General features: G+C 39.8%; 2 protein-coding genes across 2 annotated transcripts; both read left to right on the top strand.

Annotated features, from left to right (window-relative positions):
• Positions 1-3,845: 3,845 nt before the first annotated feature.
• On the top strand, positions 3,846-13,459 carry ppp2r2aa (protein phosphatase 2, regulatory subunit B, alpha a). The gene is made up of 10 exons (XM_072681939.1): positions 3,846-4,093; positions 5,722-5,796; positions 7,151-7,248; positions 7,386-7,551; positions 7,988-8,100; positions 9,408-9,585; positions 9,756-9,920; positions 10,580-10,749; positions 11,318-11,409; positions 12,926-13,459. The coding sequence occupies exons 1-10, from the start codon at positions 4,087-4,089 to the stop codon at positions 13,203-13,205; spliced, it is 1,344 nt and encodes a 447-aa protein (XP_072538040.1). The 5' UTR covers positions 3,846-4,086; the 3' UTR covers positions 13,206-13,459.
• A 2,601-nt stretch (positions 13,460-16,060) lies between these two features.
• On the top strand, positions 16,061-27,004 carry bnip3la (BCL2 interacting protein 3 like a). Its single transcript, XM_072681940.1, has 6 exons — positions 16,061-16,195; positions 19,708-19,969; positions 21,877-21,958; positions 22,113-22,219; positions 22,935-23,090; positions 24,183-27,004. The coding sequence occupies exons 1-6, from the start codon at positions 16,141-16,143 to the stop codon at positions 24,229-24,231; spliced, it is 711 nt and encodes a 236-aa protein (XP_072538041.1). The 5' UTR covers positions 16,061-16,140; the 3' UTR covers positions 24,232-27,004.
• Positions 27,005-27,663: the final 659 nt, after the last annotated feature.

A 27,663-nucleotide genomic window follows, 5' to 3' on the forward strand; every position in this document is an offset into this window, starting at 1 on the left:
CCACTCATTTGAACCTTTGAAGCCCCTCAGTAGAGCAGTGACTTGTACACTATATGGACAAAATCAAAAGTATTAAAACAGTTCATCCTGCTTTTGTTGGAGAAACTGTCTTTACTGTCCAGGGAAGGGTTTCTACTAGATTTTGGAGCATTGCTGTGAGAATTTGATTACCTGGCATTAGGCATGAACCCAAAAGTTTTATGTTTATCTGCTCCAGAAAGTTCCAATGTTTTGGAAATATTTCTCTGCAGGGACTAGACAAGCTGTACGTGTATGTGTGTGCATTTGCATATCTGTATTAGCAATGTGTGCAACTTAAAGTAGCTGAAGGCATTCATTAGAAGGGGTGTCCACAAACATTTGGACATTTCTAAGTCTTCATAAGCCTTTATAAGTCCACTCACCTTGCCCTATAGAAAATCCACAAGCTTAACTAAGCTGTAGTTTGTAGTAAAAATATCATCTAATGATCACAACACCAATAACTGGTTTCCACATGTGGTTGTGTTTGCAGTCATACGTCTTTGTTTCCATTTTAGCTTCCAAAAGCCCTATTCCCACGGCTTGACTTTGTTTTGACTTTTTGTGCCTGTTATTAAGGTTCTCCAGAAAGATCCTGGATGGTCTTTGTGGATTAAAGAAATCATTTGAACTATTGAATTTCACAGTTCATCACAGTCCCGAAGGGGGGCACCTGAAGTATCTTTCTCAATAATAGAATACAATATATAAAATGCCGTGCATTAAAAAAAAACATTGATACAACTGCTACACAGTCACACTGATAAATAACATTTAATGAATGTGTCGTAACCTAAAGAACTGAGTATATTCTGAATTTTCAATGATAATAAAAAATAATTTTATGCTTAATGTCAAAAGCCCATATTTCAGCTGTGAGAATAAATGAACACAAAGAAAAACTAAAGAAGTTATTATATAAAGAAGAAAGATTTGATGACAGATTGAACATTCATATAAAGGTCTAGTAACCAAACATTTCTAGCTAAGTTGCTGGCTTTTCTCCAACAATCTCTTCACATTAAGACTAGTTCCCACTGCCAATGTCAATTTGGAATATGTTTATGTCAGTTCAAGGGTTGATCTCTAAATATTGCCATAGACATTACGAATTACAGTATTTCTTTTATGTAGTCCTTCAATTTTCACAGGCTTAAAAGTAATGAAAAAACAACTGATAAGCTAATACTAAACTGATAAGATAATTCTCTTATTATTCCATGACTTATTGAGGAGATAAAATTCCTGAGTTCATTTCATGTGTTGAATTTGCATTTGGTAGATGGTAATATGCTGTTCAAAGAAGGAGGCCATCATTAGCCTGAAAAAAATCTAACCAATCAGAAAGAAAGCAGTAACCAGACCAGTGACACACCCTCCTACCACTGCTACCTGTCTAATGACCATGTTAAAACCTAAATGGACTCTATTAAAAAAATTTTGCCATTATTAATATTAGCACTATTAACTATCATTACTCTGACCATCACTGCCATGACTATATTAGGTTATACTACACCATGATTATTATATTATGATTATGATCAGAGCAGTTCAACAGTATATATGGTTTGATAACTTTTATCAAATATCAAGGGGGACCTGACCAGAGGAGGATGGGGCAGATCCCCCTTGTGAGTCTTGATTCCTCCCAAGGTTTCTTCCTCCAGCTCTGAGGGAGTTTTTCTTTGTCACTGTCGCCTTTGGCTTGCTCACTGGGGGTCTTGGATCCTTCATGTCTTCTCATGTTATTTCTTTTTTTTCTTTCTTTTATTAATTACTAATTGTGTAAAGCTGCAACAGTTGTAAAAAGCTATATACTAATAAATTTGACTTGACCTGACTTGACAGTAACTTTGAGTAATGGCCAAATAAATAATTTGGTACATTTCTAAAAATGAAGAGCACTCAGCAACACTAAAACGTCTGGGAAATCACTGAAGACGTCTAAAGTACATGATTGTAGAATTCATTCTTTAGTGAAGAAAACCCCCTTATAACATCTGGTCAAGTCAAGAGGGTTTACTCCAAGATGCAACCTAGTGGTAAGCCTTAAGAACAGTAAAGACATTAGATTAGAAAATTTGAAGAAAAAAATCTGCCTAGTTCAAGATTCTTTGTGACAGATCATGTGGAGAAGGACAGCAATACTAGATCACCTGTCAAACATGCAGGAGGCACTGTTATTGCATGGCTGTCAATGACTCTGGGCCACTAATTGATGATGTGACTGTTGATAAAAGCAGCAGGATGAATGTTGCCGTGTAAAGAGCTATACTTTCTGCTCAGATCCGGTCAAATGCTGCACAACTGATAGGATGGTTCAAAGTACAGATGGATAATGAACCAAAACATATTGCAAAAGCAACCCAGGAGCTTCTTAAGGCAAAGAAATGTCACCTGACCATGGCCCGATTTAGCAGTTTTTCTCTTGCTGAAGACGAAACTAAAGGCAGAAAGACCCAAGAATGAGCAGCGACCGAGGTCAGCTGCAGTAAAGCTCTGGCAAAACACCTCGAGAAAAAGAAATCAGCATTCGGTGATGTCCATGGATTCCAAACTGCAAACAGTCATTTCATCCAAGTATTAAAATACTCATTATTTTACATTATATTTCCATGACCTTTTCATTTGTTCAGTCTCATCAAATTAAAGCTTAAAGTCTTGATTGCTTCATTTCAAATCTGAAGGGGGGAAAAAAAGAGTAAAAAGAGTCAGGCTTCAAAATCAAAACACATTTTTAAGTTTTAGGCAGAGGTCACCTGGATAAGGTTAACATGAGCCATATTAAATAAGATAGTAAGGTCAGTAAGTTAAAGTTAGGAGTGTTACAGAAAAGAGGGAGGGTGATTGTTCAACTGTTAGGCTAAACACAGTTCTTAACATAATATCATAGTGATAGAGATGATCATAGTGCAGTCAGATTCCTGTTTTTATAATATATCTGCCATTAAAAGACCATCTTACATCTGATATTTTGTGGGTTTACCTACAGTGAAGGTAAATGTGCGACGTCCTAATAATTTTCTGCTGCAAATGCTGTGATTGGTCATGAGTTGCTAAGGTTTGCAGGGTATTGGCCTGAGTGGTAAAGCAAACTGCATGGTGAGTGTTTTAAAGTACAGCATTGACCTTCAGAAAGAGACCACACACTTGTGATTTTCATAGGAGATGTGAAAGGAGGAAATCCTTGCTGTGGCCAAGGATTTAATTATTAATTTAATTATTAATTAATTATTAATTATTATTTCCAGACTTCAATTCAACACTCCAGGGAAAGCAGTCTTAAGAGTTAATAAAATAAAAACAATTTATATAAAAAAAAAAATACAAAAACTGAGGAGCAAATGAAACACTTTAAACTTGAACTTTTACAAAGTAAAACATTTACATGTACTTTTACAAAATGTAAAACATTTACATGTACTTTTACAAAATGTAAAACATTTGAAAAGAACATGGACTTCCGATCTTAAAAGCTATTAGTAAAAGAAAACACAGATGAAGTTTACATATTGTTTTCATTTGTATAATGGAAAAAAAAGACATGTTAGGTACGTTTTGACATTTTAACGATGGTTACATAATAAATCAGAGCATTTTATTTCCATGGAGGAATCTCGTTGGTTATCTATGTTAAGGGTCCCCTAAATGTGCGAGGTGTTTCAGTTTCGTGCTGAAATAGTTTTAAAAAAAAAGTGGAAAACGAGAAATGATAATGTATGTAATGATTCCAGTGCCATGCTTTTGTTTTGCTTTTTACGAGTAACCATCTCCATCTTAACGGAGAAATCAGAACTTTTACTTTGAAATCGACAGCCGACGTGACTGGAAGTCGGTGTCGCGGCTGGGTCTACTTTTCGCCTGAGTAGACATGGTTTGGAGCTACTCTACAGTAAAGAGCCTAGTATTATCTCAGTCTTTAGCTTGGTGTGATCGTATTTAGAATCCATTATCTTGCTTATTAGTCCCTTTGTAGGTAGAATAACCAGCCAGACTACTGAGGAATACCGAAAATCTAGCAAACACGAGAGGGCCCAGGCTCGGGGAACATCCGCTCCTGTCATGGAAGGTACGATAGCCGGAGCTTTAACTGGATACAAGGAAGTAGACTGCAACTTATTTCAAATATGATCGGTATAATATCATATTTACCCCCTCGAGATGTTTACCAGAACACTTGACACAAGTGATCTTGCTGCCTTGTGTCGAAATCTTACGAAAATTACGGCTAACCTAACGTTGATGCTCTAGCTACTAACGTTTCAGCGCTAAAACGTGGAATCGCCTCTAAAGCCTCTAAAGTTTTTAGGATTTTACTCGCTATTAAATCATACAGATCAAACGGTACACATTTCAGTTATTTCCACAGCAGTAGATTATTGGGCACATGTACAAATCTTTTTCTTTACACAGTCTTAGTCAGATTTATGAATTTTGCGAATTGCATAGGATTATAATAATTAATATAATATTATAATAAAGTTTTATATATATATATATATATATATATATATATATATATATATATCCCTGCAGCTATAGTGGTTTCACCTATGTGATCAAACACGTTAAGGACTCCAGCGGTCGTGTGAGCTAGTGATTTTTGGTTCATCTGAGATTTGCAGTGCTGCTTCCAAAAGCAAAGCTCTGCCATCGTCTGTTGATTTTATCTACAGGTGGAAAAGTGGAGAGTGGCTTAAAGAGATGGTAGAAGTAAATGTACTATTGCTCAGGAGAAATAATGTCTGAACTATTCCACAAAAAAAAAAAAACAATCTGAGTAGTGCATCCAGCATCTATCAGTACTTAAACTAAAGTGTGTTGGGTTATCCCTCTCGCTCTCTTTTTGGGGTGATTTTTTTTTTTTGTTGTTGTAAATTAATGATCAATTCAGAAATCAGAGCTGTGTCTGTTCACAAAGCAGTACAGATGCTTTCACCAAGAAAACATAACATAAAGAAAGTAAATTCCAACAAATAACTGAATAAAAATGTAGTTTAATTTTCTTGCTAATAAATCTGAGTGAGTAAAATGAGAAAATCCTCATACACTCCAGCTTTTAATGAAAACAGATGTAATAATAGCTCAATAAGTTGCCTCTGCAATTGCGTCTCTGTTCAGGTGTGCTGTCAAGCTAACATCAAGGTGCACTAAACTTTCTCTTGCTCTACTATGAATGATCTTTGCAAATGCAGCCAAATTTGTGTCTCTGTTTTGCCACTATGGAGGTCACGCTCTCTTAGCATGAATCTTTCCATCATGTCGCAAGCCTGGCTAGAGAGAAATAAGAACAGGCCTCTGTGACGTCAGGACAGGACAACTGAAGGTATACAGGAGTGCATAAATACAGAGGTACCATTGACACCATCACGTGGGCCTGTACTCTCTACAATATGCCCAGTTTTCCAAAAGCATCCTAGTGTTAAGGTCTTACTAACAGGTAAAGAGAGCGTTCGTTGTGATGCCCACTTGACCATCTCGGTGATAACATGTCTTTGGGAAGACCTGCCCTGAACGCTGAGTTTCAGTCCGGATATCAGACATCTGATCCAGTCGATCAAGCTCTGCATTTCTGCAGAGATTGATGTGTTTGATGAGCGGAATTCGATTTGAGCTTAACTCTGGCCTACAGTAGCATCGCAGGCACGAAGTATCCATGTACAGTGTGAACAAATACAGTCTAACTTTCATTTCTAGGAGATGGGGGCAGTGAGATCAGACAGTGGTGTCTCTCTCAGGTCAAAGGAGCCATTGACGATGATGTAACGGAAGGTAAGGAGAAACCCATGTTGCAAATCAACGTTTTATCGTATTGCTTAAGTGTGTGACACATTTGGATCAGCATGCCCTTGTGTTTGTTTTGGTGCTCTGTTCATTATGCAGAATAACATGAACCAAGGTCGACTCTGGAACCTCTTGACCACAGACTTTGCATGCAGTTGCAAAGTACACAGATCTTTACACCATTATGCTTTAATCCTCTTTCGAAGACTTGGTACAGTCCAACTAAAATTGGCAAAGTGTGTTTATTTTTGGAGCGCAAAACACATTGATTTGCAATTTGGAGACGTAAGATGCACATAGCTTTTAAAGATGCTTCTAATAAATGGACATGTTTTCTTTCTTGCTTTGCGTTAGCTAATCCTAGTAAATAGAAATCTGGTCAGATCTGGCTGTTTTTCTTGGCAAATTCTGATAGAACTGCAGGCAAGAGTACTTTGGAACTAAGGATATTTACCAAACATTTTATACCTAGCATTCTCCAGCACTCACCCTGTACCTTTAGAGCAAATGATTTTCAGTATATGCTTTATGTTTGGAAAAGACCATCGATATTTAGGTAGAACCTTCTCCCTAAAGGCACAACCTAAAGGCGAGTGTTATAAAATGAACCTAATATAATAGCAAATAGCCATTTAGGTTAATATATTTAGATGAAGTAACCGTGAAAATCAAACATTACTAAAGTTGAAGAATGTAAGCTTTCCCCAAACTTTTGACAGGCAAAGTACTTAAGAGCAATGCCTCCTTTTTAATGCTTCTAAAGCTGTGTTAAAAAAAAACAACAAACAAACAAACAAAACAGTGTACTCCCCCCCCCCCCCCCCTTTTTTCTTTCTTTAAATACACATTCTCTGCTGGGTAGGCAGATCATGGCACTACCCAGAACCATGCAGCTGCCAAATAAAGCCTCAGGACAGAGAGACAGAGTGGAAAATAGAAGGCAATTGTTCTCTGTAGACATGGGGATGGGGTAGGGGAGACTGTTGGTGCATTTCTATGTAGTGGACTAGATGGCACTGTTCACAGATGCCTTTGGTTATTGTTAATTTTTATTTTAGGCGCTAGAGTGCCAAATCCTGTTTGTGGGGGTCAACCACCCTGAAGAGTTCAGATCTCACACACAGCTTATTAGATGGTCCTGAAGACCTTCATTACCTGAATCATGTAGGTTAGATAAGAGCTGAAGCTAAGCTGCAGAGTGGTGGATCACTAGAACCGGCATTAGGCGTGCATTCCTATTCTCACAATTTTGTGCCCACTCCCCCGATCTTATTAATGATGCATTTCCTTGGTAATATTCCAGTGTATACTTACGTGTGTGTGTGTGTGTGTGTGTTAACAGCTGACATTATCTCTGCGGTGGAGTTCAATCACTCAGGAGAGCTTTTGGCCACTGGTGATCGAGGTGGCAGAATAGTCATCTTTCAGCAGGAGCAAGAGGTAAGACGATATCAGCACCCACATCTTTTTAGATATATATAAACGGCCTATCGCCATTGCTGCGTGTGTAGTGATTCTGTGAGTTGTGTGGTTGTTGCATGGTGTGATATCTGTGGTTCTCATGTCGTTTCGTTTAGAGTAAATCCCTGCCCCAGTCTCGGGGAGAGTACAACGTCTACAGCACCTTTCAGAGTCATGAACCAGAGTTTGACTATCTGAAGAGTCTGGAGATCGAGGAGAAGATCAACAAGATTCGTTGGCTCCCTCAGAAAAATGCTGCTCACTTTTTGCTGTCCACAAATGGTGTGTATTTTGGTGAAATACAGTTTGGTTCAAACCAATGGATTTTTTTCCCCCGTCTAATTGGCCGAACCTCTGGAAATCTACCTGCCTATACTTGAGTTCTAATCTTAATCAGCCATAGCTGCTCTAAATCCATCCTCCGATTGAGGTGTATTTGGCATTTTGTAGTTTTGGGCTGGAGGTGAATTTGGCAGGAATGTAAATGTCTTACAAAAAGTTTGTTGACCATTGCTCTAAAACGTGGTTATGCGTGAACATGCTTTTTAGAAGGGAATACAAGTCATTAGGTACCTTGTGCTGAGAATTAGCACAATTCTTCTCTTTGTGCTGACAATCTACATAATCTATTTTAGCAATAATAATTTTTGTGCCAAATTAAAATAAATAAATTTAGTATTATTTTCCCCAGTTGCTGTAATAAGATCTTTGTGTGCAGATAAAACTATAAAGCTGTGGAAAATCAGTGAACGTGATAAAAGACCAGAGGGTTACAACCTAAAAGAGGAAGATGGGCGCTACAAGGATCCTACATCTGTTACTACACTACGGGTGTGTATACTCACATAATCGCATGCTTTCTTTCTGTTTTATCTTTCTTAACATAGCAATATAGATTGATATGGTTTTGGTATGGGGCAATGCTGGAGTCTCGACTAGCTTAAAGTACATGCCCATGGGATGATGACAATGTTTTTATTAGTTTATGGCATGTCCTATTCAGCGAGATGATGCTCGTGATTTCTTGCCAAATTCTCTTGCAGATTGTTCAGCACTAAGTGTGCTGCATGTCAGGTTATACCATAAAATGATCAGATGATAAGAATATAATGTATAAAATAAAGTTTCACTTGTCATTGACCTGTGTTGCATCGCTATGTGAAAGTTTTCTGTTGTTAGCTTATTAGATGTTCCTGATGGATTCAGAAACTTGTTGTAGGCATTCTTTGATCTTAAAGGCACAATATCAGCAGTCTGTCTTTTTTTACTGAAAAGGTTTTTGTGAAAAAATATAACATTGTACAGGTTAAGTCAGTGTAAAAATAGTCCTACAGTCTGTATTTCTTACATACCGTATTACCATTACGCAACAAAAAATTATTTGGACGCATCACAAACAGCGACTAGCACACATGCGCTCACTCCGCAAACTTGAGATTGCAATTAACCAGTGACTCTGACAGACACAGCCCTGCAGAACACAAGTGGAGCCTTTTCTAACTACTAGCGCTCTGATGACCTGGAGAGAGCTACAGTAATGTTGAAATATAAAAAGCTTTCTGGTGTTAATCTGCAGGAACAACACATTTTTTTTGTTCTGTTTTTCCCCTATAAAAATATTTATAATACACTTGTTAAGTGTATAAGTAATAGACAATAACCATAAGACAGTAAGCCACTGATAACATACATAGAGATGCATGCTATGTCTAATAGGTTTCTATTTTGAAAATAAGTCATTATTTGTTTGTCAGTCAACTGTATAGTCAAAATATAAAAATGAATAATTACATTCTGCAGCTGTTTCATGCAGATTCCTTCATATCCTTGCATACTTAAATCCTCTATTTTATATATGATGAAATTAAATGTTTTTTATGTTCCTTGTACTCCTTGTGACAGTAGAATAAACTATAAACCTGTAAAAAAAACAGTCATTCAAAGATTAGTAGAATACCATAAAACCCACCAAAGTAAAAAAAAAAAAAAAAAAAAAAAAAAAGATGAACATTTGTCATACCACCCAGCCCTCCTGTAGAGTATATAACTGTGATCTGTGCATCTTGAAGTCTGATTCTTTGAACAGGTTCCACATGAAGTCGTGAATATCTCTTTGTAACACAGCTTGTCTTACACAGGTTCCAGTTTTCCAGCCCATGGATCTGATGGTAGAGGCCAGTCCTCGGCGGGTCTACGCCAATGCACACACCTATCACATCAACTCTATTTCAGTCAACAGTGATAATGAGACCTACCTGTCTGCAGATGACCTACGGATCAACCTGTGGCATCTTGACTTTACAGACCGTAGCTTCAGTATCCTTCCTTTGTGTGTGTTTGTGCCTGTTTGTGAAATCCTGAACCCACTCAGTAGCCCCATGCAGATAAACCCAACTGTAAAACTCCCCCTGCTTTCCCAGCTAGCAGAACGTGGCACCATCCACATCTGTTCTCTATTGAGCTCTTTAACCATCGGTTTCTCACAGACATTGTGGACATCAAGCCTGCAAACATGGAAGAGCTGACCGAAGTCATCACGGCCTCAGAGTTCCACCCTCTCCAGTGCAACACCTTCGTCTATGGCAGCAGCAAGGGCTCTGTGCGCCTGTGCGACATGAGAGCGGCTGCGCTGTGTGATCGCCATTCAAAGCGTAAGTTACTTGAAGCCGTTCAGTCATGACTCGCTTGCAGTCTTAAGGTTAGCTTAGTTTAGTTTCTGACACTGTATGACATGCTGTTATCTGTAAAAATAGACTATGGGCTCCTAGCAAGGCTCCCAAGTGGCACAACTGTCCAAGCGGTAGCCCTATTGCTAGGAGATTGCATGTGTGATCCATCCTTCATCCGTCAGAAAAAAAGCATAATTGACCTCAGCTTCTCTGTGTGATCTCCCAACCTTCCCCCCAGCCCTCCTAAAAGTGTTACCAACTGGGTCCTTTAGCTGACACAACAGAAAAGTATAAATGTAGTTTATAAAAAGCTGTAGCCTTTTGAAAGCCCTTTCCACCTTTTAAACCAGGTAATAGTGGTGTCAGAAACCACATAGGTCTATTTAAGATTTGAGGAAAATGTTTACATGTAATGTTTTTCGAATGGGAGAATATGAATGGCTGTCATTCAGTTGGGCTTGGAATAAGGATGCAGTAACAAACAGTAGAGCAGTAATCAGCATATATACCGATTATTAACATACTCATTAGTTGCTGCCCAGGCTGGACTATATAATTGCTTTGTGCATCGTGCATTTTGTGTTGATTAAAATTTTGTGTTGATTAAAATGATTTAGTAGCATGTGCTTCTCCATTGTCAGTTTTCGAGGAGCCTGAGGACCCTAGTGCCCGTTCCTTCTTCTCCGAAATCATCTCCTCCGTCTCAGATGTCAAGTTCAGCCACAGCGGCCGATATATGATGACCCGTGACTATCTGATGGTCAAGATTTGGGACCTCAACATGGAGAGCCGACCTGTGGAGATTTATCAGGTAGGTTAGCACGGCTTTGGGTCTTTAATTAATGTTTATTGGTGGGCTCATGGATCTGTTCAGGGTAAAAAAAAAAAATCTTTTTGCGCAGAATATGAAGAAAATGTAAGCTTGTAAGTTAATAACTACATGCACTCCAATGGAAGTACAGTATGTGGTGATGCTGAGACTGATGCTAGCGCTGTAACAGAATAGCAGAGCTGAATCAAGGTTTTTCTAGATTGGCAAGAGCTTAATTTATTAATCATGTCATTTGCATAAACCATTGCTGTTAAACCAACTGAATCATAGGAGCACAATAAAGTTTGAATTAAAATGTTTTTTTGTTGTTGTTGTAAAATAGAAAGTTCAAACCAAAATTCAACCGCAAGGGGGTGCTAAGGTTCTTTGCCTTAGATGTCAGGACTTTCTCCATTGTTCTCTGGTCATATTTGAGCTTTCATAATGCAATATTTCGCCCGTGTATATGTTGAATGCATTCTCTAATAGCAAAATAACTCCTAGTATGAGTAGATTGTTTGCATTTTGACATACTAGATTTTAACAGTGATGTTTTTAATGTCTTTAGGTCCATGAGTACCTCAGGAGTAAGCTGTGTTCTCTCTACGAGAATGACTGCATCTTTGATAAGTTTGAGTGCTGCTGGAGTCAGGATGACAGGTAAGATACAAAGTGTAGGAAAGCCGTTGAGGTGAATATTAAGTCAGTGATTTTTCTAATATTCTAATGTACAAATATGTTATAGCAAGTATGGAAGCACACACAGAGAGTTAAATCTAAAGTGTTATATGCTTTAAACAATTTTAGGATTTGATTGTATTGATCATGCAACACAAACCTTTTGGTTTTGTTGTTTTATAAGAACATTGGGAACACTGAAATATCCATGTAAGAGACAAGATTTAATAACCATGTTTAAAGAATATGTATGGAATTTCATTATGTTTCTTTTAGTGAGACAAACACAAGTCAGAAGCGTTATGTACTCGTGGCACTGTGTTGGTTAGGATAAGCTCTTAAACGGCCGTTATTTAAACAAATAAATCAACTTTTTTTTTTTATTGTGCTCAGAAAAATTGTGATTTGTGTCTGGCATAGCTTGATCCATGGCAAGCCAACAGGTCATTTTGTCTTGTCTTTATTCAAAGTTTGTGTGAGTGAATAAATCAATAGCAGAATCAATAATGCATCTCAGTAGGCTATGTTCACTCATATTTGCAGAAGGTGAAAATTAGCAGAGAATGATATGATACTGTGGTGCAATTCAGAAGGGTGCCCCCTGCTACGCAGCATATGTTCAGCCCCTCTATCTCTAAACCCAGCCTTTATCTATCGCATACAGGGTGATTTCCCTACTTCATACAGACCCCCTCACCCATATGTGTACCTCACCCATGCACACAAGAGTTTCAGCTCCATGTGTTTCCAGCTCCCATTTCCATTTGCTGGAATAATATTCATTTAAGTAGTCTGCTATATAATATACCTTCATATTCCCACTTCCAAGTGACATTTGTGGTTTAAAAATAAAGCCACATAAAGAAATCAAAGAGTAAAGAATTGAAATAAGCCAAATAAGAAACCACCTCCAACACTTCTTTAACAACTCAGACTACCCTCTTAATTAGCGTGCTCTATAACCAGAACTGGTAATGGCCCCTGCCTCCAAGTTGATATTGCCTGAAATGAACTGTTTACAAATTGCTGTGTTGCTAAATTCTGTTTGGTCCATTTTTCTGTTGGGGTGTTGAAATCCTGTCATCTTTTAATGCCATGGTTCTAGCTCAGACAAAACCATAATGCAGGGACTAATTAGATTGCTGCAAGACTAAAAGTAGTGTTACTACTGCTGCAAGCAGTAAAAAGTTGAACAGTGGTTTTAGCAGAGATTGCCTCATGGTTTTTGCTGTGGATGTCCACAAAATATTTTTGGAGCTAAAGCAATGCTTCCATATATTTGACGGTTTGGGCCGTTGTGCAGAGCTCCACCTTGCACTCCCGCCATCTATATCTCCTTCAGCCCCAATCATTTAAATCGCAAGCACAAACGTCATCAGGCCAGCTACTTATACTAATAACCACAATTCACTTCCAACGTTTATCATCAGCAGCAGCATTGTTTATATAATGTCAATCTAATGAGTTTCTCATCTCGTTCTCTCCATCTCTGTCCTAGTGAGGTGATGACGGGCTCCTATAACAACTTCTTCCGCATGTTTGGCCGTGACGGCCAGCCCGGGATGACCCTGGAGGCCTCTTGGGAAAGCAGCTCACCCCGCTGCCCGCTGCGGCCCTGGCGGGTGTGTGCAGGGAGCAGGCGCAAGGAGGACGAAATCGGGGTTGACTGCCTGGACTTCAGCAGGAAGATTCTCCACACTAGCTGGCACCCTCAGGATGGCATCATTGCAATGGCGACCGTTAATAACCTTTATATATTCCAGGAGAAACTGAACTAGGACTTATTTGGCTTAGTCTCTGGTTCTAGCTCCAGGAGCTTGGCCTAAATGGTTCTCATCAGATACTCATGACTGGTCAGGAACTAGGACTGTTTACACATTTTGCAGTCAACTCACTGTCTTACCATTTACCCACTGTAGCACCTTGGAGAAAATGCTTGCTTAAAAAAACAACTCTGCTACAAGAAAACCCTCTATGTGCATTTGGTTGTGACCGTTATATGGCTGTAGTGTACAATTTGTTACTTGCTTAATCCTTTGTTTTTTGGCCTCTTTTTTTAATGCATCCCACCTTTAGGTTCTCATCCAAAGATTTCTCTGCACTTAAAAACAACAAAACAAACAAAAAAAAACTTAAAGTGCCATGATAGAATTATTTCATTTTCTTATCACACACATCCACTTACATGAGCTTCTTTTTAGAACTTAATTGAATACGTATCAATCTCCAGGGCAGCATAACACACCTCGGCAGTGAAACACATCACTGAATTCATCATGTAGCCTCCGGTTTCAGTTTTATTTGTTTGTTTTTTTTTGTTTGTTTTTTTTTAACTCAACATGATGCCGCTCTGATTTAGTCCAAAGTCCGATATCCATATTTCCAGATATCCCTCCCCCCCCCAACCCCTTAGCTCAGGCAGGAAGCAGCCCCTCTTCGGACTCTGTCCAGTACTTAGCACAAGTTTATAAATGCAGTTATCTTCATGTGGCCCTGAAAGTGGCCGTTTTCTTGACTCGTAATGCTGATCAATGTCCTTGCTGGGCAGAACTAACAGTGGCATTAAGCTATCCAATACTGTACATTTTGTGACTGACATCAGTCTTTGTTTTTAAAGGGACAAAAAAAAAGAGCAGGATGTTTTTGTCTAGCCTTGTGTGTGTACAGTTGTACATGTCTTACTTACAAATGTCCTATTATTTGGGTGTATTGTGAATAATTTTATTTGCAGCTTTTTTAACATGGTGGTTCCTATAAAGGTAAAGAGAGAATGACAGTTATTTTTTTAAGGAAATTACAAATCTGAAATGACTTTCTCAGGGTATTTCAATGTAGTCATATCACTGACAGAAAGCTATTGGTTGCAGGGTCTCTTTGTGTGGTAAGACTGTGGAAGTGAGCAGACTGAAACAAACAAGGATGGAGTTGGCTTATAGTCGTACAATAAAAACATAGGGCTACTTGCCATAAGTACTCAACAGTAATAGTGTCCCAAGTCACCTAAATAGTTGTAAAACCCTAGTGTGAAATAAAAGTTACTTAAGAAAAAATGTAAGAACATTTGTTTTCCTATTTCAAACAGTTATACAGGAAAAGGGCCTTTACATATAGGATGCTAATGGGGCATTATAATGTAATATGTCAGTTCTATTTAGTGTGGTGACTAGCAGGGTGATAAATGCCTGAAATATGACCACTTTAGAGCAGTTTTTAACTCTTACTATTAAAAAAATGCTCTTTAATAAACCATCACATTAAAACATTAGTTTGCTATAGTGGGGTTAAAGTTAGTGTTGGGTTAGATTTGGTAGTATAGAAGCTCAGTGGTAATACATGACCCGGGGTGGTTGGAAGATACATTATTTCAACTAGGGGTGTCCCTTTCCAGGTTTTAGGCTGCTCCTCTCTGTTCAATGCGGGTTCAATTGTTCTTTGATAGTTTTTTTTTCTAACCAGCCATAATTCAAGAGATATGGTGGGAGTGCATTTCCCCACATGCCTTTTGGTGGGTTGACCAAAAAAATAATTTAACGGTCTCGAGAAAAAGCGGCTTAAATGAAGTTAAAGTGTTTAGTCAGCTTTTGAAAGCAGTGCTTACTTCAGTGGACTGGGAATAATGTCCATTAATGATATCTAGAGGTCACCAAACTGCTCTGTTGGAATTACAATAACAAAGGATGGTAATGAGATTGGTCTTATATCTAATTCTCTAGCATTAAAATAGGCCTGGATCAGACTGAGACGTCCCTGATTATATATCTTGTCCTATAACCAAAGCTACTGGGGTGTGTTCTCTGTGGAAATATGCCCTGTAATGTTCTCCATTTACCCATCATGATACTTTTTGGGGACCAAAGATCTTCAAGGTGATGAAAAGCATTATTCTTTTGTTGCAAAGACCACTGGATGATCCCATATTTTTCTTTCTTGCAGTTTTCATATTAGAGTTTTCCATATAATAAATAATTAATAGCTAAGGTTCATGATGTAATAAGCCTATATATATGAGATTTAATGGCTGAAGTGGTGCTATTGCAGTAGCACATAGGCCTTTGTTAGAATCCACAAGGACAAGAACGTGAGGGTGCCTTTTAACTCACATTACTCGCAAAAACCCTAAAACTTTTTTGGGGCTGTTGTGGTTTCTTCTGAAGGCCAGAAAAACGTGTGTGATGAATACTGCTGTAGAGAAGCTTCGGTGTCCAGCGATGAATCAATGAATCGTTCTTTTGAACCCATTCACAAGACCTTACTTGAACTTGTAGTGCAACGTTTATGTCCGTGGTGCAGACTAGAGACTAATAACATTTGAACGTTTTAAATATACTTGTACATTTTAACCTCGTAAAATTATCAATTCACATTTTCACACATATAAAAAATTAACGTTGAATTATTTTCGCTCTGAAGGCTTTGGATGTTTTTTTTTTTGTGTTATTTTTTTCTGTTCAGATTGTACTTCGTGCTTTCGGAGTCTGACTCCATTACTGAGTAAAAGGTACCAACATCAGATTAATTAGCTTGATTGATTGAATCTCTCTTTACATTTTGAATCGCTGAAATGAATCGCGCGGTTAGACAGAGTCGATTCGGTGCACTGAATCCAACGACCAATCACAACCGATGACGTCGCAGTTGGTTCAGGTGGAGCCACGAAGGCTCGCGAGGCGGCAGCGTGTGCAGGAGGGCGCGCGAGTGACTGTAGAGGCAAACATGTCCGCCGCAGCCGCCGCGCAGCAGAACAACAACGAGGAGCCAGGGCTGAACGGTAAAGTCTTTTAAATAGCATTACTGCAGAACTGACAGCCAGCTCGTGTCAGTGTCGATGTCGGTGGTTTATTTGTTCTTTCTGGGCCGCTCTATTTCTCTCGCTCGGTTTTTAACAGTATTATGCAACGCCTTTTGTTTCCCTTTGGTCGGTAGTTGGAATTTCCTCCTCGCGCTGGCAGGGCGGGGTCGAGGCGGGAGGACGGGGCGCGTCACCTAAGAGCACCAATAAAAAACGCCGACGGCGAGGCTTAGCGCGAGAAGGTGGAATGATTGAGTCACCGTGGACCAATCGTTGGTCAGATAGTGTATTAGCGGTTTAAAGGGGGCGGGGCTAACTCGATACAAAACAAGGCAGAAGAGGAGGTTGAGAAAAATGGAGACGGGGGCGGGGAATTGTAAATAACTAGGCAAGTGTTAGCTACAGTTTCATGGAGAAGCTGGTTTGCTTAAGTATTGTGTCGAATTGTTTCTCGTGTCAGATATTTAATACCTTCTTATTCTTCATATCTTTACCCACACACTGTTTATATTTCAGCTACATACGCTGAAGTCTGACAAAGGCGTTTTCACCCGAGTATCAGTCTTAGCTGCACGTAAAATGAACAGCACCTCTAAACAGAGCCTGCTCGTCATGTCTACGTGGAGAAATGAGCACCTAGGAAATTAAAGGGGGGAGTTGGCATTCCCCTGCAACAGAGATAGTTGTTTTGGATCAGATCAGTCATGAAGTCTAAACTTAAGTGTTCAGAATGTGTAAATGCTGGTTGTGGTCTCTGTAGACTGGAGAGTCTAAAAATGGCCTGTTAATGCTTCTCACTGGTGTCCTCTACTCAGACAGTTTAACCCAGTTTTGCATATTCATTCATTCATTTAATATTAGCGTCCCTTACAGGCCTACCTTCTGTGTATTGCCCTGTGAAGAACGTATTACTAAATGCTCATTAATGTGCATTTGGGAGGGGAAATGTAAGCTACTGAAAGGTACTGAGTTCAGCCCAGTCTATTACCAACACATTTTTTTGGTCCTGAGCTGCACCCTAGGAGCTTTTTGAACACCAGACAGACTGGACACTTTACAACATGTGGCATGTTACTGTGCTGTTGTGGCAGCCTCTGATAAGGACTAAAAAGCTTCAGGTTAGAGTCATCTGCTGTAGCTTAACATTTATGTTGGCTGTGGGACATTATGTAAGTTAGATAGTAATAGATTATTTGAAGGCCTCAATAATCTATTGTATTATCTGTCTGTGATCGATTGTTTTGGTCGCAGAAATCTCTAAACACTATAGCTTGTGCCCGTATTTTAGTCCGCTGTACTGACTTTATAGTTGTAAATAACAATGAAGCTGGCCTAGTTGTCCACTCGTTTCTGCAGCTCATTTTCAGCCTGTGTCCGTTCTGTACTGCAGGCAGAAACAAGGGAACAAGGCTGCACATGTTTCTGGCTAGAACCTAAAGTCATTAGATCTGGCTTTGTTTACACAGCCTGCATGTGGTCTACAAACTAATCTCCTGTTTTGAGATTGGAGACCCAACCTCTCTCTCTCTCTCTGTCTCTCTTTTTCTGCACGAAGATCACACCCAGAGTGTTCCTCTGACCTTTTCACCCAAATGACCAGGCTTTCCATGCAGGCATATTTGTAAACAAGGCTCTGTCCCCATGTTTCCCAAGCCCAAACTGGATGTGAAGACACACTGTGGGAGGCTTAGCGACCTCTGTTGGCACGCAGACAGAACTGGGTTAAAGAAACAGTGGGGGATGGAATAGAGAGCGAGGGAACGAGAGCAGTTTGATTTACCTCAGCACAGCACGCCAGAGATTACATAATCCCCCCCCCCCCCTCCACTCGCCAATCCTGCGGTGGATTCCATTAAAGCTGGTCTGGAAGCCAGGCAGTAGCAACCAGTCTGTCACAACCAGCAGCAAGAGAAGTCCCCTAACAGTATGTTGTATAACTTGACCCAAATTGCTTCTGAATAACCTATATCTGTGCAGCGTGGTGCAGATACGGAGTTGACATCTCTCGGTTGTCAGTTCCTTCATATTCTTCAGAAATTCAATGCTTGAAGAACATTTCACCGTGATGATTCTTAAAGCTTAAACTTGGGTTTAGGTCTGGCCATATTTGAACTGAGACTTGCATTGCAAGAAGATGCTTGAAAACTTTGATGTAATAAAATCTGATGTAAAGTTGCATGATGTCATTCATAGGAAGGTAATTACGCTATGATATCTTGTCCATGTTACGCATCTGTCCAGTCAGAATCAGCTGAGATCTGAGGGACAGCTAGGTCAGTAAAAGCTCTGGACAGCACAGCAGGGCTTGACTCACTAGTCCTTTTGTTAGGCAACTGGGCGGAGTGTATCCCTGAGGTTTTTATTGTTTTAATGCAGGGTGACAACTGATGCCTCTCTGATGAAAAGCCCATGGAATGCTGGACTCATGCACTGCCATGGCAACTGGTCTGGCTGTGGGCAAATACAAAAAGGCCCTATAATGTTGTTGATTGAAAGAAGAGGAAAAAACACACAGGGTGAAATAAAGGACACTGTCTTATCTACAGGGTCACATCCGGATGTTGAAGTGGAGAGGTCGGCCATTGCCAGGCTTAATCAGTGCCAGCTCTTCATTACTGTAGTAGCCTTATTTCCAAAATGCCACAGGGACTTATCCATGTTCCTTACATCAGTACATTATGTACATCAGCCTGTCGATGTGGTATTTGTTTTTTTTAGTACTGGTTGGCTGGCATCTGTTTTATCCCAAATAGTGACGTACAAAAATATATATTTTTAAAGCATGTTTCTATCAATGACTTTATGTACGTCGTGCTTCTGCCCAAAGACAGTGTTGCTTAGCAACAGCAAGGGTCAGACAGCACCCAGACATGTCTCATGTGTATGCTAAAGCCAACAGCAGAGTGTAATCTGTTGTGAATTGCAGTATCGTGTGAGTAGTGTCTTAAAGTGTCTTATGTGTACTAGCCTCTTGGCTGGTCCTCTGGAGCCCCCTTTTGAAGGTCTGAATGTTAACCTAACCTTCATGTAATCTGCCAAAATGTGACCATGTTTCATGTTCTGTATCACAGTATTATATATTTTATAATATAATTATATGCACCTTTGAATGTAGCATTTGCAAAAATTAAACAATTTAAGAAGGAATGGAAGCAAACAGTTCGTTTAAAAATTCATATTAATAAGACAATCGCATAATGAGCTGACGTGAACATCTGCTTGTCAGTATGCAGTTTATCTGGTTACACTGGTTCTTGTTGTTTTTACAAGCTCTTTAATTGGTCTGATCTAATCTCTTTTGCTGAGACATGATAGATGTTATGTGTTCTAGAAGTACTGACGGGGCACCTAATATGCTCAGAAAATGTTTGTGTGATGTAATATATCACAATAATCCTGGCATATCATGATATTGCCCACCACTCCCTTCATTTGACCGCTCTCCAGAAACTCATTTCATAGAGGCATGTTTTCTTGGTTGGTTTCCTCAGGCTCCTGGGTGGAGTTGGAGTTGAATGGGAACACGGGGCCAGTTTCCCAGCAGCTGACCCCTGGCCTGGCCGCCTCTGTCGGCAATGGAAATGTAGGAGAGTCCTCAGCTCCCCTACAGCCTGTACAGGAAGTGGAGGAGGAGAGCCTGGCTGGAGGCCTTGAGCATGTCCCTTCATCCTCTTCCATCCATAATGGAGACATGGAGAAGATTCTGCTGGATGCCCAGCACGAGTCCAGCCCCAGCAGCTCCTCCTGTAACAGGTAAGAGAACTGAGAGAAGAGCAGGGTTTGTCCTTTGTAAATTGAACATACAAGGCCATGCAGCTGTTTGCTATATAGTAGTATGTTAAGACCAAATGGCACTTTTCCACTGGGTGGTACGGTGCAGTGTAGCACAGTGTGCCATTGAAAACATGATCCCTTGTTTTGTTGTTTTTCTTTTTCCACTGCCCAGCAAATCACCACTTGAATCACATGCTGCTGTTACTGTGATGTGCTTACTATTAAAGCAGCACTATGGAGGATTGGTATTTCAATCCTCAGGGTGTGTAATTTGTGCTTTGAGGCACCATGGACACGTTTTTCTGGATGAATTGAGATCTACAGAACCAGCGATGAAGTGAAATCAACACATACAATTACAAGATTTTATACAAAAATGACTCCTACACAGCGTTACACAGTTTTTGCAAGCATTGTCTTGCCTGCTTCACCAGATTTGCATAGTGCAGTTATGATACTGGTGTTGAGTTTAGCTAAATATCTTTCTTCTGGTTCTGCGCCAATCTCTGTAGTTGGTAATATGAATTACAAATATGCTGGAAGGACATGGATGCAGTTGCTAACATAGCTGAGTAGTTGGTGTTACTAAAGGTGGAGAGCCTCAGGACACTAATGCAAAATAAAGTCTCCTGTTTTTGTGCTGTGCAGCACTTTGTTACTTCATTTAACTTGGTCTGTCACTAAATACATGTGTACTAAGTTGTTAAAGTGGTTAGGATAAATGATAAATAGGATATTGCCTTGCACTGAGGCTCACAGAGCAGAGAGAGAACCAATTCTCCATTCAGTGGTAGCATTTTGGGATGGTATCCAAATACAGAATTGTGTACCCTAGTTAAGTAAGTACCCACACCACATTGTACCGCACTGCCCGGTGGAAAAAGTGCCATTAGTGTAGATAAAGAACTATAAGGCTGTCACTATTGATTGTCTTAGGAATTGAGAAACACACCTTATTTATGTTTGAAATCAGTCTTTAAAGCCGCAGAAGAAACCAGACTAGATATAAATCAAAGTAGCCCTGTTATGGTAAAAGAGAGTTGTGGGTGATAGAAGGGAGATTGTCCATGGGGCTTATAGGACAAACTGTTTTTGCAAATAAAGCCATTGGGAGGGCAAACAAATACAGAACAAGTTCAGTCATTTAAAATTTGAGGTTAAGCCCTGCCAGTGGATGCATTAAACTCACGGTCACTGTCAGTACCCCAGACAGCCTTGTCAGTGCCACTGAGGATTTAAAGGATTCCAAGGGGCCATAAGAGCTTTTAGGAAAGCCTTGATTTTTGTGTGCTTCTTAAGATTAAATAAAGTAGTGCTAACCCATAATCACTACATATTTGTTTGCTGTAAATGTGTTGAAGGTAGAATGACATTTTCTAAATTAAAGGTCATAAATATTACATTACTTATGTACCAGCATATATCTCTGTAGCTAAGGTTGTGTGTCCCAACCTTTGTCCTGTCTTTAACATCCTGTCAAATTCAGGGAACAGATTACAAGCATGTTTGATAGCACTGTCACATAGTTATTCAAAAATCTGTTTTCGCTTCACTAAAAAACAAATGTTCACCGTCACACTTGGTGCTTAGCTTAACTGTCCCGCAGCCCATGCTAATAATTCAGTCACTGGGTGCTAACCTGGGTTGTGGGGTGGTCATAACCTCATTCCTTCACTTGTTTTTTGGAGGCGAAAATATTGAATCTGCTCAGCCAAAGTAGCAGGGGTTAGTTAGCCTGTTCTCGACTAGTGACATGGTGGTTTGCAATTTTTGCTTGTAATGGCAGGAGTGGATATCCGAAACTAACAAAAAAAGACTGAAAAATAAAATGAAGCAATGAGTTTTTGTTCTGACAATGTCTTTAATTTATTTTGGATACTTTGCAGTCCTCCCAGACCCCACAGTCCTGAGCAGGATGAAGGTCTGATCACCTTTGATGTGGAGATGCCCAGTGAGAGAGATTGTCAGGTAAGACTAATGACTGGATGATCTGATGTGAGTGTGACATTGTGTAGATTGTTTGTTTCCTAGGCTGCAGTTTTAATTTGGGTGTGTCTCATCGCTGTCTGGAAATATTCTACACTGGCGCTTACTTTTTTCCTCTCTCTTCCTTTCTGGGCAGTCAGAGGACGACAGTCTGGAAAAGGACAGAGAGGACGACATCCTCATGAATAAAGGCGAGAGCTGGGTGGCAGACTGGTCCAGTCGGCCTGAAAATATACCTCCCAAGTGAGTAACCTTCCGTGAATGCAGGACATACACATTAAAACCTAAGCCATTCTGTACACACACTAGGAAATGTGCTCTTCATCTGTAAACCTGACATCTGATATAGAGCATGCCATTGAACATTCCCAGCACATTAAGATTTTTGAAACTTAGAAGTTTAATTTGGTCCATTTGAACAATGCCGTTGTATTGCTACTTTTCAGTATGCAGATACACCAATCTTTCATAACATTAACACCACTGACCGGTGAAGTGATCTACAGTGGTATCTATCAAGGGGTGGGTACAATCGGTATGTGTTAAAAGCAGATGGAATGGGCAGGCATAAGAATCTGAGCCACTTTGACAAGGGCCAAACTGTGCTGGCTAGACGACAGGGGGTCAGAGCATCTCCAAAACATCAGGGCGATCTTGTAGTCAGTATCTACCAAAAGAGGTCCAAGAAAGGACATCAGTGAACTAATGGAGGGGTTATGGACACCTAAGGCTCATTAATGTGATCCATGGAGCCCCCACCTCACAAATTACAGGACCAGAATAAGGGTCTCAATGGCATATTCCAGTGTTCTCTCATGTGACATTAGTATTGGAAAGACCAATACTTAATGGGCTAGTACTGCACAATATATAATAATAATAAACATATATTGTGTGCTCCTAGTCAACAGAGATTGATTGTGTCCAACATAGATGATAGATTTATTGCTTTTCACAGGGAGTTCCAGTTCCGACACCCAAAGCGTTCAGGTTCGGTCTCTTTGAGCATGAGAAAGACTGGAGTCATGAAGAAAGGAGGGGTCTTCTCGGCTGAATTCCTCAAAGTGTTCATCCCCTCTCTGCTGCTTTCTCACATTCTTGCCCTGGGACTAGGGTAAGTTGTCTGCTCATTCCTGCTTATGGGATATGAAATAGACCTTAAAATCAAATTAATGTAACAATGTGGGATTGTTGAGAGGCAGACTTTAGGGGTTCAAGGTAGGGATTTTTTTTATTTACTACCGATTTGAATCGAATCTTTTTTTGCCAAACTAAACCAAGTAAGATGTGCTTACACTTGTTTACTAAGAACCAAAGAAAGGAGTGTGGTTCTCTTACTGGTTAAAAAGAGCATTTCCATGATGGTTTAGTTTCTAACCAGGCGTAATTCCAGAGAGATGACCGGATGGGAGTAACCTCATATCTGCCTAAATGGAGATGGAATAAATTTTCTTTGTCTTTGCACACCCACAACCAAACTGGGTGGTTTTGGCAGCGTGGACAAAAACGGCAGAACATAGACATTAAACATTTTACTACATTTTACTCTTCTGACATTTTAACTAACAAACTATTTTACCTGCTGTTCTGTGTGCTGTCTGTTGTTGCTGACTCTAAAGTTTTTCACTTCCCCAATCTTTCTGTTTCACCCTAAATGATGCAGCAGATACGATCTGCCGTTAAAAGTAAACAACGTAACTGCTGCACTATTTAAGGTGGAATGGAGAGTTAGAACTAGCAGCCAACTTTGGCTTTTGTATTGGTAGCTGACTGATCAAGTCACCACACTTTTTTTGCTTTGCTCTGCTCACCGAAACAGTGACACAAATGAACTAGGGTAGCTTCTAGGGTAAAAATGAGAAGTAAAAATGCAGCAGCTGAAAATTAAGGCTCTCAATAAAGAACACCAGATGGCACTCTGCCATAGCAAACCTAAGAAATCAGAGGTGGATCGGGTACCTTAAAAGCAACCCATTAAAAAATACCTGGATCTGCCCCATGATGCCGAGTCATTGGATCGAATCCAAGGATTTTAGGAGATATCTTTGGATCATGGTCTATAAGGGTATTTTTCGGAGTAAACAGCGAAGCACTTTTGTAAGTTGCTCTGGATAAGAGCCTCTGCTAAATGCCTTAAATGGAAATGTGATAGTTTATTTACTCTGTGATCTACATCTTCTAAGTTTTTGTGCTCTGTTCTTTCTAGGGTCTACATTGGTAAAAGGCTGACTACACCTTCCACCAGTTCATTTTAAACCCAAACTTATACCAGTGCCTGGAAGTTCCATCAGACGCAGTGGTGGCAAAGTTGTGTCCAAACATCTCCAACTTCTCTGTTAGATACACTCTCTCTCTTTGCCTCGTTCTCTCCTTCCCACAAGCTTTCTGTCTCAATTCCTCCCGCTTATCTTTCTCGTGTTTACGACCCATCACCAGAAGAAGCTGGGAGAAGATCTATTTGTTGATCTAGTCTTGTGTTGATGTCTTACTTTGCCTATTGCGCTGTGGCTGACTAACATGTTTAGGTGTTATATCTTACTTTCTTGTTTTAACATGCAGTTAGTAGATAGTAACTGACCTTTCTCCCTTTCTTTTACACTGGTATGCAAGGCATACAGAAGTAACATCTATGGTTCCTAAAACCTCCACAACTACTTCCACAACCACCAGCACATTACCAAACTGTCACTTTATCTTCACAGTGTGCTTTGTACCTACGATTACAGATGCGGTAGTGTTGTTGGGTTTTAGTGGTGTGTAGGATTGTAAATGACTGGTGTTGCAGTTGCGTTTGGAAGTAGCCTAGAGTATTCAATAGTCAGCTCCCCTTTCGTTTTCTTTAAAGCGCCTTTAGACAGAGAGATTGTGTTCTGTGAAGTCAACCAATTAAGATAGATGTGCCATCTTTGGAGGAAATCCACTCCCAGCATGTACTTCAGTTCTGTTTTTTTTAACACTGTGGTCTCGCGTCATTCTTAATTTAATTACCCCCAACACAATTCCTCCTGAAGAAAAGATTATTACTTGGGTACATTTTTAATTTCTCAATTTCTGTGTTAAAGGGTAACTTAAAAGTGAAAGCTTTCAAAGGACTGTTAAATAAGCCCATACATGAACAATGTGATTCCTTCATATTCTCTCTGCTTTACTTTACATAGCATCATATTGGTTTATGTTGGCTATGTTCAGAGAGAACTTCTTGACCACTATAGTGGAATGCAGAGCAGTTGCCCCTCTCTTTCACTCCATTTCCTCTCACCAGCAGGAGGGAGCTCACAGACCGGAAGTTAGCCTCGTTTGGTAGGGAGCTCAAACTCTACTCTTTGATTTTCCAATATGGAACAACCTTTGTGTGTGGGTTTTGTTTATTTTTCTTTGGGGGAGGGGGGGGGTGCGGGGTGAGGATATGCTTTAGAGGATAAAAAGGATGAAAGGTCATCTTTGTAATACAGAGATAAACAAGGAGAGAAACTGAGGATGTAGGAGTTAATGGGGGGGGGGGGTATGGCATGCATTTCCTCTTATTGGATACAACAAAAGTCATGACCATCACAAAACATAGGCAGGAGATTTGATGAGCCTGATGTTCCACACGCAAATAAGAGGGCTCAGGTAGGCTAATCACGGTACTGCTTAAAGGAACGTGTGCATGTTCTTCCTAATTCTAAGACACATGACTGGTTAATCAACACTTGCAATTGCCTCGGATGCATATTAATGCTGTCCTAGACCAGTCTCACAGAAACTACGTACTATGCTTCTTGGTGCCAAAGGGCCTCTCCACTGTGATGCTTACATCTATAAGGCCCGGTATCAACACATTTACAGTGCGTCTTGCACATACTAGGACCCTTGTGACACATATTTGAGTTGGTTTAAGTCTCTCATCAATGCTTTTGTTTCCCTACTCCATTTTGACATTTCTCAACACCATGTAAAGCTTTTTTTGGTTTTGTGAAGGCCCAAATCAAATCTTTTATTTGTGTAGAATGTGAAGAAACATTTCTGTGAACATCTTGTCATAAAACCATGTAATGTGTTTGGAATATATCTTTTTTTAGTGCTTCAGAGTTCTTTCATTTTTCAGTGTTCAAAGGTACAGTCAGTGACTCCTGTTTTTGTGGCTTCATTGAAATATCATGGTTGTCAGTACAAAGATCTTGTAGGTTTTTTGTTTGTTTGTTTTTAAACCTGGCTAAGGTGTAATTCTAATTTATGTTCAAGGTCTTTTTGAGACATACATTGATGCATCATAAACTACAATTGAAAGTGCACCATTTAGAAAATTGATTTTCATCTGTTATATAAATCACTGATTTGACCCGTTGACAAGTCAAAAGATCAAGGCATCTTGACATCACATTGGACCCTCTGATGCATGTGCTAGATAGATCCAGGCAGTTCAAAGCTGTTTCCTCAGTCATTCCCATAACCCCTCCCCCCTTTCAGCATCAGCCACAACAAACACAACTGTGGCAACAGCACGGTCCATCATTACCCCCACTGTTTGTACATGTTTACTTTGGTCCTGAAGGAGTGTAGGTGATATAAGAGGCAGTTGTTGGTGATCTTCTCGTACACCCCAAGCTTTTGTTTGCACCTATTTTGTCCCCAATTGCATGAATACATCGTTCCAAAGCTTAGGATCTGCTTTGGAAGATGGAACCCTGAATTGGGACAAAAAACTGTGAATGAAAAGAGTTGTAGCTCATTACAGCAAGATAAACTAGGCCCACCCTGTGTTTAGAGGTGGGGATTACTATATTGTACATTTTACGCACATTATGTTGTTTTGTTTTTGTTTGTTTTTTTTTCTTTTTCATCTTTCTTTATTTTAATTTTTTCTTAGATTTGCGACTGGAATATGTTGAGATTGGAGGGCAGGGCCCTCATGGTTGGCATCCCCTGGCTGTGTTTCTTTTGAATATCTAGTAGATAATTAAGTGACGAATCAAAATCACATTAAGTTTATTTTATTTTCCCACATATTGAATGAAAACGCATTAAAATTCCAGATACAACCCAGCATTCTCACGAATACATGGTTTTATTTGTTTGTCATTCCATTTGTATGTGTTGTATGTTTCTTTCTTTTATGAGGGATGCGTTTAGTGAATGTAGGGCTTGTAACTAGAATCTGGATTCATCAACCTTTATACTGATATGGAAAACACTGCTCTGTTAAAGTTTGTGGACTCTGTGGCAAAGACACAACAGCAAATCGAGGGGGAGTGACCACAGACTGGAAAATTGCCCTAATTCAAGTGCAGTTGACACACTGGTTCAAATGCAAATTTAGGACTGGAGTTTAATCATTAAACTCTGATTTAACTGACTATTTCAATGACCATAGCCTGAAAGTCCATCTCGCAGCTAGTCTCTTTCTCTGACCCGTATTTCATTAGATTAAATGTTTATTAAATGAAAAATAGATGGAAAGCCTGTCCGGTTAGAGATGGAAGTAAGGTGTTATTTAATTAATGCATGTCTGAATGTGCGTGGGACGTGTGAATTTCTTCCCTCAAACGGTATCACTGTCCTCCCCTGAGCGCTGAGTGTGAATGCATGGCTTTGTTGGTGCACCCTTGCACTGAGGTTGTGTTTTTTGGTACTCCGTGCCAGCAGACAGGCAAGCATGTGTCCTGAAGTCTAGTGGTGGTCTCTCCTGTCCTGATGCATGGGGAGGG

Source organism: Salminus brasiliensis, chromosome 6 (assembly GCF_030463535.1).
Source record: "Salminus brasiliensis chromosome 6, fSalBra1.hap2, whole genome shotgun sequence".
In the NCBI taxonomy this organism is placed as follows: domain Eukaryota; kingdom Metazoa; phylum Chordata; class Actinopteri; order Characiformes; family Bryconidae; genus Salminus; species Salminus brasiliensis.